General features: G+C 39.5%; 1 protein-coding gene across 1 annotated transcript in view; it reads left to right on the top strand.

Moving 5' to 3' along the window:
- The window catches only part of SNED1 (sushi, nidogen and EGF like domains 1), a 482,978-nt gene that overhangs the window by 110,272 nt on the left and 357,540 nt on the right, over positions 1 to 15,166 (top strand). Inside the window, exons 2-6 of the mRNA XM_053709904.1 lie at positions 3,763 to 4,050; positions 4,367 to 4,507; positions 5,413 to 5,575; positions 6,657 to 6,782; positions 13,543 to 13,656. Coding sequence (XP_053565879.1) covers positions 3,763 to 4,050; positions 4,367 to 4,507; positions 5,413 to 5,575; positions 6,657 to 6,782; positions 13,543 to 13,656 — 832 coding nt within the window. The remainder of the gene's footprint in view (positions 1 to 3,762; positions 4,051 to 4,366; positions 4,508 to 5,412; positions 5,576 to 6,656; positions 6,783 to 13,542; positions 13,657 to 15,166) is intronic.

Here is a 15,166-nt window from a genome sequence, read left to right as displayed (position 1 = left end):
CCCTCATCCAAGAAGCCTAAAAAAATAATAATATTCTTATAGTTCACCATAAATCTTGTCTTCTGTTATTTACCATATAATTGTCATCCACATCCATGTGAAGGGTGTTTTAGTACACTAATACTGTTAAAACATATAATAAGGCCTGTGTGGAAATGGCCAAAAAAAGGTAATATTATCCTGTTTCTGACATATTCTTGTACTATAACTCACATCCACAATAGTTGTTTCTGAAGGGTACATATAGTAATATTCACTTGTAAGATGTAAATCAATGTATCTCACATCCAATATAAATTGACACATTGGTATATATAGTTGTGATGTTACTGATAGGGTGGGCATTATCAGGTGTTTGAAGTCTGCAGGTGAGAGGTTGTGGTGTGTGTGATTGGTTTGACACAATTGCAAAGAGGCAGCCTTTAAGAAGGTGTTAGAAATGATCATATGAGCCATCCTAGGTTTTGCTTTCAACTAAGAATACCAAGAGAACAAAGCAAGTGTTCTAATTAAATCTGAAAGTAGTTTGAAATAACATGCCCTATTTAAAAGAAGAAGGTTTTCTTTGGACTTGACTGTCCCTTTATATATTATTGTATCAGTGTGTTAGCATTAGAATAAATTACACTCCAGTGGGTTCTAAAGAGATGAAGGTAATCCAATTTAAAGTAAATAAGCAAGTATATGTCCACAATGTGATAAAGTACCTACAAGCTCAATCCATTTGATTATGTTGTGGCTTAAAACTATTTCAAATACACATATAAACCTTAAAAAAGCAATATCATAGTATACTGTCCCTTTAACCTTGAGATGCTTCTTAAATGTATGTGTTTGTTAAGGCTTCCAGGGAGTTATGTTGGTTTTTTAGTCAGTGCAAGGGTTCCTGCGCCTGCAATTTGTAGCGAGATGAGAATGGAGTAGATTTTCTGAAATCTGCGTGCGTAAGTCCTTACGTTGTATATTGGATACCAAACTGCGCGTGTTTTGTATGTCATTCTATGGGTAAAAAAAATACGGGTGAAGGCAGAAATATACGTGCGTAAGTTGTATGCTACGCCGTATATGTGATACCAAACCAGCGCAAAATTTGGCATCGCCGGCTTTTGCGGGCGACGCTGCATATCGGATCGGGCCCCAGTATTTTAGCAGACTGTACAGTAAAATCTTCACAAAAATACTGGACACTTAAGTGTCCATCGCTGAGTGTTTGTTAAATGTATATGGATCAGAAAGTGAGGGGCAGTCAAGGGGGTCAGATCACTTCTATTTATGTGTGTAACTGATAGCCAAATAAGTAAAATTATTGATGTGTATATAACTGGCAGCCAAGGGGTAAAATGACTGCTGAGTTCTAAATATATACATTGGTCTAAATATATATATTGTGGGATCAAAAGGTAGCATTGTGTGACCACAATTACTATTGTGCCCAGTCACTGAGAGAAGTGGTCACTGAGAGAAGTTGTCTAGTATTATTGTTCAGGACAGCTGGCAACCCTATATGCACATATTAAAGTTCATCATAGATCTCTTCAATTTGCTAAACTATGTTGCTTGACCACCTAAATATGAAACTTATATATGATCATAAAAAAGTTTGTCTTTTATTTCAAGTAAGTCTCTGGAAGTTTACAAATGTATATAATACATTAGTTAGCTGCAATGTTTCACGGCATTGACCATATACATGTATATTTTGCCTCCATGTACGTGTGCTGAAACCCACAGGAACCCCTTCTTATCCCCGGAGAAATGCCTGTTTCTTAAGTTTTTTTGTTTGTTACCCACATAGGTAGGTAGGTAGGCTCAGGAATGTGCACATGTTTTGAATGCTATATGGCAGCTGTGTTTGCAATCTTAAACATTACTGGGGGGAAAAAAGATTTCTGCCATATAGTGCTTAAAATTCACACTCCTGAGCCTAAATGCTCTTCAACAAAGGGATGGCAAGAAAACAAAGTAAATTTGACAACAGCAGTATACTGGAAAGTTTTTTCTCTTTTCCAGTTGCACGCTCTGTCTGAAACATGAAAGTTTAATTTTGGCTTTTATGTCCCTTTAAATAATTCTAATAGCAGTGATTAACCCCCCCCACACACACACACAATTGTGTTTGAAGAGCTCTTCTTATAGAGCCTGTCATCTATATAAATGGTTAAGAGCTGCCTTCTTCATTTTTTTCTTTTAGGCTTAAATAGAGAAATTGTGTTTCTGCTTTCTATTAGTATCTTTTTTTTTTTCTTGGTTATGTTCCATGGTGGAATTCATCAATCTTCCTTTTCCTTTAAATGACTTTAGAAATACAAATACAAAAAGTGAGCTTCCCTGTGTTATTAGGGGCTTATTGCAGAATTTATGTACAAAATGTGCTAAATACTTTGAGAATTTCGCAGAATAAATGATGATGTACCCTTTAAAGAGAGTCACTGAACCCAATTTTTTCTTTCATTGTTCAGAAAGAGCAAGCAATTTCAAGCAACTTTCTAATTTACTCCTATTATCAATTTTTGTTTATTCTCTTGCTATCTTTATTTGAAAAGGAAGACTGTAAGTTTAGAAGCCGGCCCATTTTTTATTCACAACCTGTGTTGTCCTTGCTGATTGGACAGTACCAATAAACAAGTGCTGCCCGGGGTTCTTAATCGAAAATTGGTTGGCTCCTTAGCTTAGATGCCTTCTTTTTCAAATAAAGATAGCAAGAGAACGAAGAAAAAATGATAATAGGAGTAAATTAGAAAGTTGCTTAAAATAGCATGCATCTGAATCATGAAAGAAAACAATTGGGTTTAGTGTCCCTTTAACATGAATAGAATCTACCCCTAGATTCAGTAGAGAACATATTATGAAATGCAGCTGTCAAAGATGAGCAAGTAATGGAAATTACGTCAATTGTAAATATAGATTATTTTACACCTCTCTCGTGTTTAAGAATGTTTACAGAACAAAAGCATGTAACCTCATAAAGCACCAGTGAAAAGTTCAAAATATATGGGATCTTGCCACAGAGGAATCAAAATAAATATTTATGTCAGATTGATTACCATAAAGGGAACTGTAATCATTATGGTATATCTAGGGGGCTTATTACTAGTTACATTATTTATAAATTGGCAACAGCTTTACCCAGCAGGGCATTAAAACATGAGACTAGAAATGTACTCGTTTAGACACTAATGCAAATAATTGAAACTTTAATACGTAATTCCATAGTATTTTGTTGAAAGAGTTGTGTTGTGGTTAGTCCTATCATGTTACTGCTGGAACCAAAAACAGATTCATGTCAATCAGTGGAACTCTTCTGATTACAGTGATAAGGCTCAAGTTTACTTTTTGCTTAAGGACAGATTCATATGAACACAGTGATTAAAATAAATACATAAATAAATAAGCACATAAAACTGTAAGTTTTACAATAAACAGAGATAATGTATACAAGCACATATGTTGTTGCATCTTTAAAATGACATACGTTCATTGGGTGTTCATTTCTTTAAAAGAACAGTAAAGTTATGATTCAGATAGAGAATTAAGTTTTAAAAATAAATAAATTAATAAATAGATTTTCTTCATGATCAAATTTACCTCTCTCTAGGTATTTTTCATTGAAACTTCACTTTACATGAGTGTGTGCGTGCTTGTGGGCATATGTATGTGTGTACGTGCACACATAAAAACAGAATAAAATCCTTATTGTTTGAGGGTAATAAAATCATCAGAGATTAGCTATTATTAATATATTGTTCTGTTTCCTTCTTACAGGTAAATAATAATGGAGTGTTATCCTTCCTTCGGGAGGTGTCCCAGTTTACACCTGTTGCATTTCCTATCTCTGGTGATCGGCGCGTGGTAGCTGCTTTTTGGGCTGATGTTGATAACCGTAGAGGAGGAGATGTGGTTTACCGTGAAACAGAGGATCCTAAAATTTTGAGACTTGCCACCCAGGATGTGCGCACCTATTTCCCTGAATTGCCAAACTTTACTGCCACATGGGCATTTATTGCTACTTGGTATCGGGTCACCTTCTATGGGGGTGATGCTTCTTCTCCGGTGAGTGTTACCTGTATACAACTGTTCCTTGTTGGGTCTTTCTCTACACTCTTTCAGCTTGTGTTGCTTGCTTTTGTTTGACTTTCTTGATAAGGCTATTCAGTAGGTTATCATTTGAAGCTTTTGACAAATTCTGCCTTGTATTTTGACTAAGATATTTTGACACATTCTGCTAATAGTCATGTGATCCCCTGATGTGGCTGTCTGTGAACTCTTGATAACTGATACCCTTGGCTATTTTGTGAGCTCTTGACAACCATTTTCTTTAGATGCCACCTAAGCTTCTGTCTATCTACTTCTTTAATATGGTCCTCAGATAAACACCTTCCAGATTGTGCTGATCACAGACGGTCATCGCTCCTTCACCATATTTAACTATGAAACCATAGAATGGACAACTGGTCGGCATGCCAGCAGTGGAGGTGACAGTTCTGGTAGAGGGGGCATTGCTGCACAGGTAAATGAGCAGCTTTCTGAGCATTATCTAATATCATGTCTTCTCTTGTGATTTATCTTTATACAGCAGATATAAACTAATGTTACTTACTGTATTGAGACACTGTTTTTTTAGAAGAGACAGTCTACTCCAGAAATGTTTTTGTTTAAAAAGATAGATAATCCTTTTATTACCCATTTCCCAGTTTTGCATAACCAACACTGTTATATTAATACACCTTTTACCTCTGTGATTACCTTCTATCTAAGCCTCTAAGACTGCACCCTTATTTAAGTTCTGTTGATGACAGACATGCATTTTAGCCAATCAGTATTGACTCTTAAATAACTCCACGGGAGTGAGCACATTGTTATCTATATGACACACATGAACTAGCAGTATCCAACTGTCAAAATGCAGAGAGAAAAGAGGCTGTTCAAAGGCTTAGAAATTAGTATGTTAGCCAACCTAAGTTTAGCTTTCCACAAAGAACGTCAAGAGAGCAAAGCAAATTTGATGATTAAAGTAATTTGAAAATGTTTAAAATTGCATGCACTATCCGAATCATGAAAGTTTAATTTTGACTAGACTGTCCCTTGAAAGAAATGTTTTAAAGGATCTAAGAACCATGTTGTATACCAGTGTTTCTCTGTTTCCTTTCTTGTGCTGTTCAGTATCTTCTTTGTTGTAACACTTCTGTTTTCTAAGCAAAATCTAGATTTTAAATAGTTCTACTATAGTAAGGCTGCTAAACTAATATGACAAATTAAGTAAACAATAAGAGATGCTAAAACAAATCAGATAAATTGTGCATTTTGCCTGAGTTTGATAAAGATGTATTATTTAAAATTAGCTGTTTCAATAATGTACAGTTTGTTTAGAAAGTCAAAACTGGTTGCTAGTAATGGACTCTCTGTACCTCCCAGGCAGGTTTTAATGCGGGTGATGGCTGGAGGTACTTTAATATTCCAGGCTCTCGTACAGATGACATAGCTGGGATAGGAAACACCACCAATGTTGGCATTCCTGGGCGCTGGGTTTTCCGCATTGACAACAACCATGTGCAAGTCGGAGAGTGCAGGAACACAAGTAAGTCAGTAGTTTTTCTACAGAGCTGTAGTATTATAAAGACAGACCTGCTAGTTTTACCCTGTAGCAGAACATTTGTGGTAACCACCATGATAAAACAAAAAATGGTTAATCCAATATGATATTCTTCTCAGGACAGAAATATGAAGCACAAAACCAGCTGTTTGAAAAATGTAGGAGCCTTGATACAGTTTTAGCTTATCTATTGAGTAATATTGCAGATGTTATCTACCTCCAGCCTTTTGTTTTGTCGATATTTCTTGGGAAAAATACAAATATCTGCATGTCTTTCTCAACAGTGAGTGACTATTGCTATAAAATTCTGACCACAGTCCATGTCTCCAACATATAAGCTACAAAAAGGAGGGCCATCAAAATGATAATTGTTTTCCAGAAGTTCCAGAACAAGAGGTCATGATAGGACATAAGAGAGTAATATGGGTTATGTTATCTTTACAGAAAGGTGCTTGGTGCATAAAATAGACTTCCAGCAGCATTGATGAGTGCTCATACATAAAGGGAACTAAAGAACACATTGGATATGTATAAGGTTGTTCTGAGGGTTATTTAATCCCACACTTAAGTTAGAGTAGACAAACCTACAGGCTCTCATTTGGGAACAAAATCTATGTTTCTGTATATGAAATACAGTGAAAAATAAAATACAAATTGCTTCTTTGTGTCACTCCAGCAGAGGATTTTGAGTGCTGGAAAGAAATCTAGAGTATTCATTATGCTGTCTTCTGGTGTTGGATGTGGTCTTTAGAAGTGCACATTTTGGAAGCATTTAGAAGTAGAATTATTTAATAACATAAATCTAACATTTATTTAATTTAATTTAAAAAATGCTAGAGTATTGCCAAGTAACCATGATTTCATTTCTGCAAATAAAGAAATGACTGTATTCAGAAATGGTCTTTTGAATTAGTAATTTTTTGTGAATAGGCTCCATGCAGTAACATAGTAATTGGTCAGATTGGAGAGTCCATTAGTAACTATTTGTCTAGTATGATGTATCACTTTCTGTTCATAGCTCAGAGCCAATCTTCTTCTGTTACTGAACAGTTTTATTTTCTTGCAGCGTCTGTGTGTTGGACCCTTCGTCCCTGCCAGAATGGTGGTCGCTGTATAGATGACTGTGTAACCGGGAATCCTTCATACACTTGCTCTTGCCTCAGCGGCTTCACTGGGAAGCATTGCCATATCGGTACCACACATACCCCTCTTTGTGCCACTGTATCAGATCATAACCTCATTTAGCTCACTCCTCATACGCTACTACAATTAGCATGCACAAAACTTTACACAGGCAACATCCTGAGGCTCTGTTTAAATGGAAATCCGTTATTTTCACGTACTTTGTTGTGTCTCTTAGTTGATAGAGGATAAGCACATCCACATAAGAAAGTGCTCACATGCGCTTATACACTACCTTAGTGCAGAAATCATACTAACATATCATGCACATTTTTGTTTTGACTCTTTGGAGTTCCTTTTTAGCATGTGACAAGCAGACTGTCTCCCTCTCACATCCCTTAAAGGGAAATGTACTCAAAATGTTTCTCCCCTTTAATTTGTTCCCAATGATACACTTTACCTGCTGGAGTGTATTAAATTGTTTACAGGTAGCTCCTTTACCCTTATAGTGGCATTTGAAATAGATGATTTAGCATGTGGCATCCCCACCTATTCTGAAAGTTTGTGGCCGCAGGTCCAAGCTATAGATAAGCTTTGTAAACACAGCCAGCAAAAGAAGTGGGATATAGCAGAGATAAGGTAATAAAATGTTGATTTTCCATTGTTCTCTCCAAGTACTGGTGATTGTTTTATGGACAGATATAAGATAAAGAAGCATGTATATGTACACAATGTGATACAGTAATGAGATCTGATTATACCTACAAGCTCAACCCATTTTATTAGGTTATGGATTCAAAACACAAAATCAGAGCTTTAATATACACAAATAAACCATTAAAAAGCCAATTTCATACATTTTTCTCCAACATAGGTGTGTCCGGTCCACGGCGTCATCCTTACTTGTGGGATATTCTCTTCCCCAACAGGAAATGGCAAAGAGCCCAGCAAAGCTGGTCACATGATCCCTCCTAGGCTCCGCCTACCCCAGTCATTCTCTTTGCCGTTGTACAGGCAACATCTCCACGGAGATGGCTTAGAGTTTTTTAGTGTTTAACTGTAGTTTTTATTATTCAATCAAGAGTTTGTTATTTTGAAATAGTGCTGGTATGTACTATTTACTCAGAAACAGAAAAGAGATGAAGATTTCTGTTTGTATGAGGAAAATGATTTTAGCAACCGTCACTAAAATCCATGGCTGTTCCACACAGGACTGTTGAGAGCAATTAACTTCAGTTGGGGGAACAGTGTGCAGTCTCTTGCTGCTTGAGGTATGACACATTCTAACAAGACGATGTAATGCTGGAAGCTGTCATTTTCCCTATGGGATCCGGTAAGCCATGTTTATTACGATCGTAAATAAGGGCTTCACAAGGGCTTATTAAAACTGTAGACTTTTTTTGGGCTAAATCGATTCATTATTAACACATATTTAGCCTTGAGGAATCATTTTATCTGGGTATTTTGATATAATAATATCGGCAGGCACTGGTTTAGACACCTTATTCTTTAGGGGCTTTCCCAAAGCATAAGCAGAGCCTCATTTTCGCGCCGGTGTTGCGCACTTGTTTTTGAGAGGCATGGCATGCAGTCGCATGTGAGAGGAGCTCTGATACTTAGAAAAGACTTTCTGAAGGCGTCATTTGGTATCGTATTCCCCTTTGGGCTTGGTTGGGTCTCAGCAAAGCAGATACCAGGGACTGTAAAGGGGTTAAAGTTCAAAACGGCTCCGGTTCCGTTATTTTAAGGGTTAAAGCTTCCAAATTTGGTGTGCAATACTTTTAAGGCTTTAAGACACTGTGGTGAAAATTTGGTGAATTTTGAACAATTCCTTCATGTTTTTTCGCAATTGCAGTAATAAAGTGTGTTCAGTTTAAAATTTAAAGTGACAGTAACGGTTTTATTTTAAAACGTTTTTTGTACTTTGTTATCAAGTTTATGCCTGTTTAACATGTCTGAACTACCAGATAGACTGTGTTCTGAATGTGGGGAAGCCAGAATTCCTATTCATTTAAATAAATGTGATTTATGTGATAATGACAATGATGCCCAAGATGATTCCTCAAGTGAGGGGAGTAAGCATGGTACTGCATCATTCCCTCCTTCGTCTACACGAGTCTTGCCCACTCAGGAGGCCCCTAGTACATCTAGCGCGCCAATACTCCTTACTATGCAACAATTAACGGCTGTAATGGATAATTCTGTCAAAAACATTTTAGCCAAAATGAACACTTATCAGCGTAAGCGCGGCTGCTCTGTTTTAGATACTGAAGAGCATGACGACGCTGATAATAATATTTCTGAAGGGCCCCTAACCCAGTCTGATGGGGCCAGGGAGGTTTTGTCTGAGGGAGAAATTACTGATTCAGGGAACATTTCTCAACAGGCTGAACCTGATGTGATTGCATTTAAATTTAAGTTGGATCATCTCCGCATTCTGCTTAAGGAGGTATTATCCACTCTGGATGATTGTGACAAGTTGGTCATCCCAGAGAAACTTTGTAAAATGGACAAGTTCCTAGAGGTGCCGGGGCTCCCAGAAGCTTTTCCTATACCCAAGCGGGTGGCGGACATTGTTAATAAAGAATGGGAAAGGCCCGGTATTCCTTTCGTCCCTCCCCCCATATTTAAAAAATTGTTTCCTATGGTCGACCCCAGAAAGGACTTATGGCAGACAGTCCCCAAGGTCGAGGGAGCGGTTTCCACTTTAAACAAACGCACCACTATACCCATAGAGGATAGTTGTGCTTTCAAAGATCCTATGGATAAAAAATTAGAAGGTTTGCTTAAAAAAATGTTTGTTCAGCAAGGTTACCTTCTACAACCAATTTCATGCATTGTCCCTGTCGCTACAGCCGCATGTTTCTGGTTCGATGATCTGATAAGAGCGGTCGATAGTGATTCTCCTCCTTTGGAGGAGATTATGGACAGAATCAATGCTCTCAAATTGGCTAATTCTTTCACCCTAGACGCCACTTTGCAATTGGCTAGGTTAGCGGCTAAGAATTCTGGGTTTGCTATTGTGGCGCGCAGAGCGCTTTGGTTGAAATCTTGGTCGGCTGATGCGTCTTCCAAGAACAAGCTACTTAACATTCCTTTCAAGGGGAAAACGCTGTTTGGCCCTGACTTGAAAGAGATTATCTCTGATATCACTGGGGGTAAGGGCCACGCCCTTCCTCAGGATCGGCCTTTCAAGGCAAAAAATAAACCTAATTTTCGTCCCTTTCGTAGAAACGGACCAGCCCAAGGTGCTACGTCCTCTAAGCAAGAGGGTAATACTTCTCAAGCCAAGCCAGCTTGGAGACCAATGCAAGGCTGGAACAAGGGAAAGCAGGCCAAGAAACCTGCCACTGCTACCAAGACAGCATGAAATGTTGGCCCCCGATCCGGGACCGGATCTGGTGGGGGGCAGACTCTCTCTCTTCGCTCAGGCTTGGGCAAGAGATGTTCTGGATCCTTGGGCGCTAGAAATAGTCTCCCAAGGTTATCTTCTGGAATTCAAGGGACTTCCCCCAAGGGGGAGGTTCCACAGGTCTCAGTTGTCTTCAGACCACATAAAAAGACAGGCATTCTTACATTGTGTAGAAGACCTGTTAAAAATGGGAGTGATTCATCCTGTTCCATTAAGAGAACAAGGGATGGGGTTCTACTCCAATCTGTTCATAGTTCCCAAAAAAGAGGGAACGTTCAGACCAATCTTAGATCTCAAGATCTTAAACAAGTTTCTCAAGGTTCCATCGTTCAAGATGGAAACCATTCAAACTATTCTTCCTTCCATCCAGGAAGGTCAATTCATGACCACGGTGGATTTAAAGGATGCGTATCTACATATTCCTATCCACAAGGAACATCATCGGTTCCTAAGGTTCTCATTCCTGGACAAACATTACCAGTTCATGGCGCTTCCTTTCGGATTAGCCACTGCTCCAAGGATTTTCACAAAGGTACTAGGGTCCCTTCTAGCTGTGCTAAGACCAAGGGGCATTGCTGTAGTACCTTACTTGGACGACATTCTGATTCAAGCGTCGTCCCTTCCTCAAGCAAAGGCTCACACGGACATTGTCCTGGCCTTTCTCAGATCTCACGGATGGAAAGTGAACGTGGAAAAGAGTTCTCTATCCCCGTCAACAAGGGTTCCCTTCTTGGGAACAATAATAGACTCCTTAGAAATGAGGATTTTTCTGACAGAGGCCAGAAAAACAAAGCTTCTAGACTCTTGTCGGATACTTCATTCCGTTCCTCTTCCTTCCATAGCTCAGTGCATGGAAGTGATCGGGTTGATGGTAGCGGCAATGGACATAGTTCCTTTTGCGCGCATTCATCTAAGACCATTACAACTGTGCATGCTCAGTCAGTGGAATGGGGACTATACAGACTTGTCTCCGAAGATACAAGTAAATCAGAGGACCAGAGACTCACTCCGTTGGTGGCTGTCCCTGGACAACCTGTCACAAGGGATGACATTCCGCAGACCAGAGTGGGTCATTGTCACGACCGACGCCAGTCTGATGGGCTGGGGCGCGGTCTGGGGATCCCTGAAAGCTCAGGGTCTTTGGTCTCGGGAAGAATCTCTTCTACCGATAAATATTCTGGAACTAAGAGCGATATTCAATGCTCTCAAGGCTTGGCCTCAGCTAGCGAGGGCCAAGTTCATACGGTTTCAATCAGACAACATGACAACTGTTGCGTACATCAACCATCAGGGGGGAACAAGGAGTTCCCTAGCGATGGAAGAAGTGACCAAAATCATTCTATGGGCGGAGTCTCACTCCTGCCACCTGTCTGCTATCCACATCCCAGGAGTGGAAAATTGGGAAGCGGATTTTCTGAGTCGTCAGACATTGCATCCGGGGGAGTGGGAACTCCATCCGGAAATCTTTGCCCAAGTCACTCAACTGTGGGGCATTCCAGACATGGATCTGATGGCCTCTCGTCAGAACTTCAAAGTTCCTTGCTACGGGTCCAGATCCAGGGATCCCAAGGCGGCTCTAGTGGATGCACTAGTAGCACCTTGGACCTTCAAACTAGCTTATGTGTTCCCGCCGTTTCCTCTCATCCCCAGGCTGGTAGCCAGGATCAATCAGGAGAGGGCGTCGGTGATCTTGATAGCTCCTGCGTGGCCACGCAGGACTTGGTATGCAGATCTGGTGAATATGTCATCGGCTCCACCTTGGAAGCTACCTTTGAGACGAGACCTTCTTGTTCAGGGTCCGTTCGAACATCCGAATCTGGTTTCACTCCAGCTGACTGCTTGGAGATTGAACGCTTGATTTTATCGAAGCGAGGGTTCTCAGATTCTGTTATTGATACTCTTGTTCAGGCCAGAAAGCCTGTAACTAGAAAGATTTACCACAAAATTTGGAAAAAATATATCTGTTGGTGTGAATCTAAAGGATTCTCTTGGGACAAGGTTAAGATTCCTAGGATTCTATCCTTCCTTCAAGAAGGATTGGAAAAAGGATTATCTGCAAGTTCCCTGAAGGGACAGATTTCTGCCTTGTCGGTGTTACTTCACAAAAAACTGGCTGCTGTGCCAGATGTTCAAGCCTTTGTTCAGGCTCTGGTTAGAATTAAGCCTGTTTACAAACCTTTGACTCCTCCTTGGAGTCTCAATTTAGTTCTTTCAGTTCTTCAGGGGGTTCCGTTTGAACCCTTGCATTCCGTTGATATTAAGTTATTATCTTGGAAAGTTTTGTTTTTAGTTGCAATTTCTTCTGCTAGAAGAGTTTCAGAATTATCTGCTCTGCAGTGTTCTCCTCCTTATCTGGTGTTCCATGCAGATAAGGTGGTTTTACGTACTAAACCTGGTTTTCTTCCAAAAGTTGTTTCTAACAAAAACATTAACCAGGAGATTATCGTACCTTCTCTGTGTCCGAAACCAGTTTCAAAGAAGGAACGTTTGTTGCACAATTTGGATGTTGTTCGCGCTCTAAAATTCTATTTAGATGCTACAAAGGATTTTAGACAAACATCTTCCTTGTTTGTTGTTTATTCTGGTAAAAGGAGAGGTCAAAAAGCAACTTCTACCTCTCTCTCTTTTTGGATTAAAAGCATCATCAGATTGGCTTACGAGACTGCCGGACGGCAGCCTCCCGAAAGAATCACAGCTCATTCCACTAGGGCTGTGGCTTCCACATGGGCCTTCAAGAACGAGGCTTCTGTTGATCAGATATGTAGGGCAGCGACTTGGTCTTCACTGCACACTTTTACCAAATTTTACAAGTTTGATACTTTTGCTTCTTCTGAGGCTATTTTTGGGAGAAAGGTTTTGCAAGCCGTGGTGCCTTCCATTTAGGTGACCTGATTTGCTCCCTCCCTTCATCCGTGTCCTAAAGCTTTGGTATTGGTTCCCACAAGTAAGGATGACGCCGTGGACCGGACACACCTATGTTGGAGAAAACAGAATTTATGTTTACCTGATAAATTACTTTCTCCAACGGTGTGTCCGGTCCACGGCCCGCCCTGGTTTTTTTTTTTAATCAGGTCTGATAATTTATTTTCTTTAACTACAGTCACCACGGTACCATATGGTTTCTCCTATGCAAATATTCCTCCTTAACGTCGGTCGAATGACTGGGGTAGGCGGAGCCTAGGAGGGATCATGTGACCAGCTTTGCTGGGCTCTTTGCCATTTCCTGTTGGGGAAGAGAATATCCCACAAGTAAGGATGACGCCGTGGACCGGACACACCGTTGGAGAAAGTAATTTATCAGGTAAACATAAATTCTGTTTTTACTCTGCAGTTGGTAAAAAAGCAATTGCAAACACATTAAGGAAAAAAACTATTTTACAGTATACTGTTCCTTTAAGTACCTCCTGTGTTTTCACAGATATGGGAAGATGTTACTCTCAGCCTTGTCAGAATGGAGGCTCATGTGTGGATAAACCTGGAAGCTTTGAGTGTCTTTGTTCTCCTGATTTTACAGGACCCCTGTGTGAGACAGGTAATTTCAAGAAAATGGCCATAATCTTCTGCTTTGTCTAGCTGTGTGTTAAATAAGGGGAATCATGGTATAAACATCCTTGATAATTTTATATTTGTGTTCATTTTTTATCATTATTCTTATTGGTTTTGTAGTCCATCATAATAAACCTCCGTTTTTGTAAAGAGATTAATCAGGCATGCCTCCTTGTATCTGTGAAATCCATGTTCCATTTTGTCAGACTGTGATTTAACTTTGTTACCTTAAAGGGACATAATACTCATATGCTAAATCACTTGAAACTGATGCAGTATAACTGTAAAAAGCTGACAGGAAAATATCACCTGAGCATCTCTATTTAAAAAAGGAAGATATTTTACCTCACAATCTCCTCAGCTCAGTAGAGTTAGTTCTGTGTAAAAAGTTATACTCAGCTGCTCCCAGCTACAGGTAAAAAAATTAAAAAAATGAAGAAATGAACAGCAGCCAATCAGCATCAGCAGTGCTGAGGTCATGAACTCTTACTGTGATCTCATGAGATTTGACTTAACTCTCATGAGATTTCATAGTAAACTTCCTTTACCTGATTGGTGAAATAATATGAGAGTTCACGATGCTCATCCCTTCAGTTATCCCGGGACAGACATGCTAATATGCTGCTTAGAAATCCTTTACAATGGGAGGTGGCTACTGAGGATTTTTTGAGGTAAAATATCTTTCTTTTTTACATAGAGATGTTCAGGTGATATTTTCTAGTCAGCTTTTTACAGCTATGCTGCATCACTTTCAAGTGTTTAAACATTTGGGTATTATGGCCCTTTAATTTGTGCCAACCCATGACTTGCTAAGGAGCATTAAAGGGACAGTAAACCTTAAAAATAATGTTATATAATTCTGCACATAGTGCAGAATTATATAACATTATTTAAGTGCTATAGTTCTAATAGGCTTTTTTCTCTTTAAATATTTAAAAATTACGGTGCTTTTACAGACCCGCTCTCTGCTCTCTGCTGAGCGGGTCTGTAATATTTAGTCAGCGCATCGGGCCAGCTGTATAGTGACAGCCCGGCCCGACCGCACCATAGCACTAAGTGCAGCTCGCTCCTGTCACAGGAGCGAGCTGCACTTAGTCTTATGGCGCGGTCGGGCAGGGCTGTGACTATACAGCTGGCCCGATGCGCTGACTAAATATTACAGACCCGCTCAGCAGAGAGCGGGTCTGTAAAAGCGCCGTAATTTTTACATATTTAAAGAGAAAAAAGCCTATTAGAACTATAGCACTTAAATAATGTTATATAATTCTGCACTATGTGCATAATTATATAACATTATTTTTAAGGTTTACTGTCCCTTTAAGGGAAGGTGCAAAAGATGGAGAAAGAACAGGACAGTTGTAAACAAGCTACAGATACATGGAAAACAGATAGGAGTAATGTTTAGCTGTGCTGGAACCCAACAACATGAATGAAATAGGAAAAAGCAATGTATCATTCCTGAGTTTATAAGGAGCTCCTTTAAACCAATCAATTAT

This window comes from Bombina bombina, chromosome 4 (genome assembly GCF_027579735.1).
Source record: "Bombina bombina isolate aBomBom1 chromosome 4, aBomBom1.pri, whole genome shotgun sequence".
Lineage (NCBI taxonomy): Eukaryota > Metazoa > Chordata > Amphibia > Anura > Bombinatoridae > Bombina > Bombina bombina.
This window is presented reverse-complemented; position numbering and strand designations above follow the sequence as displayed.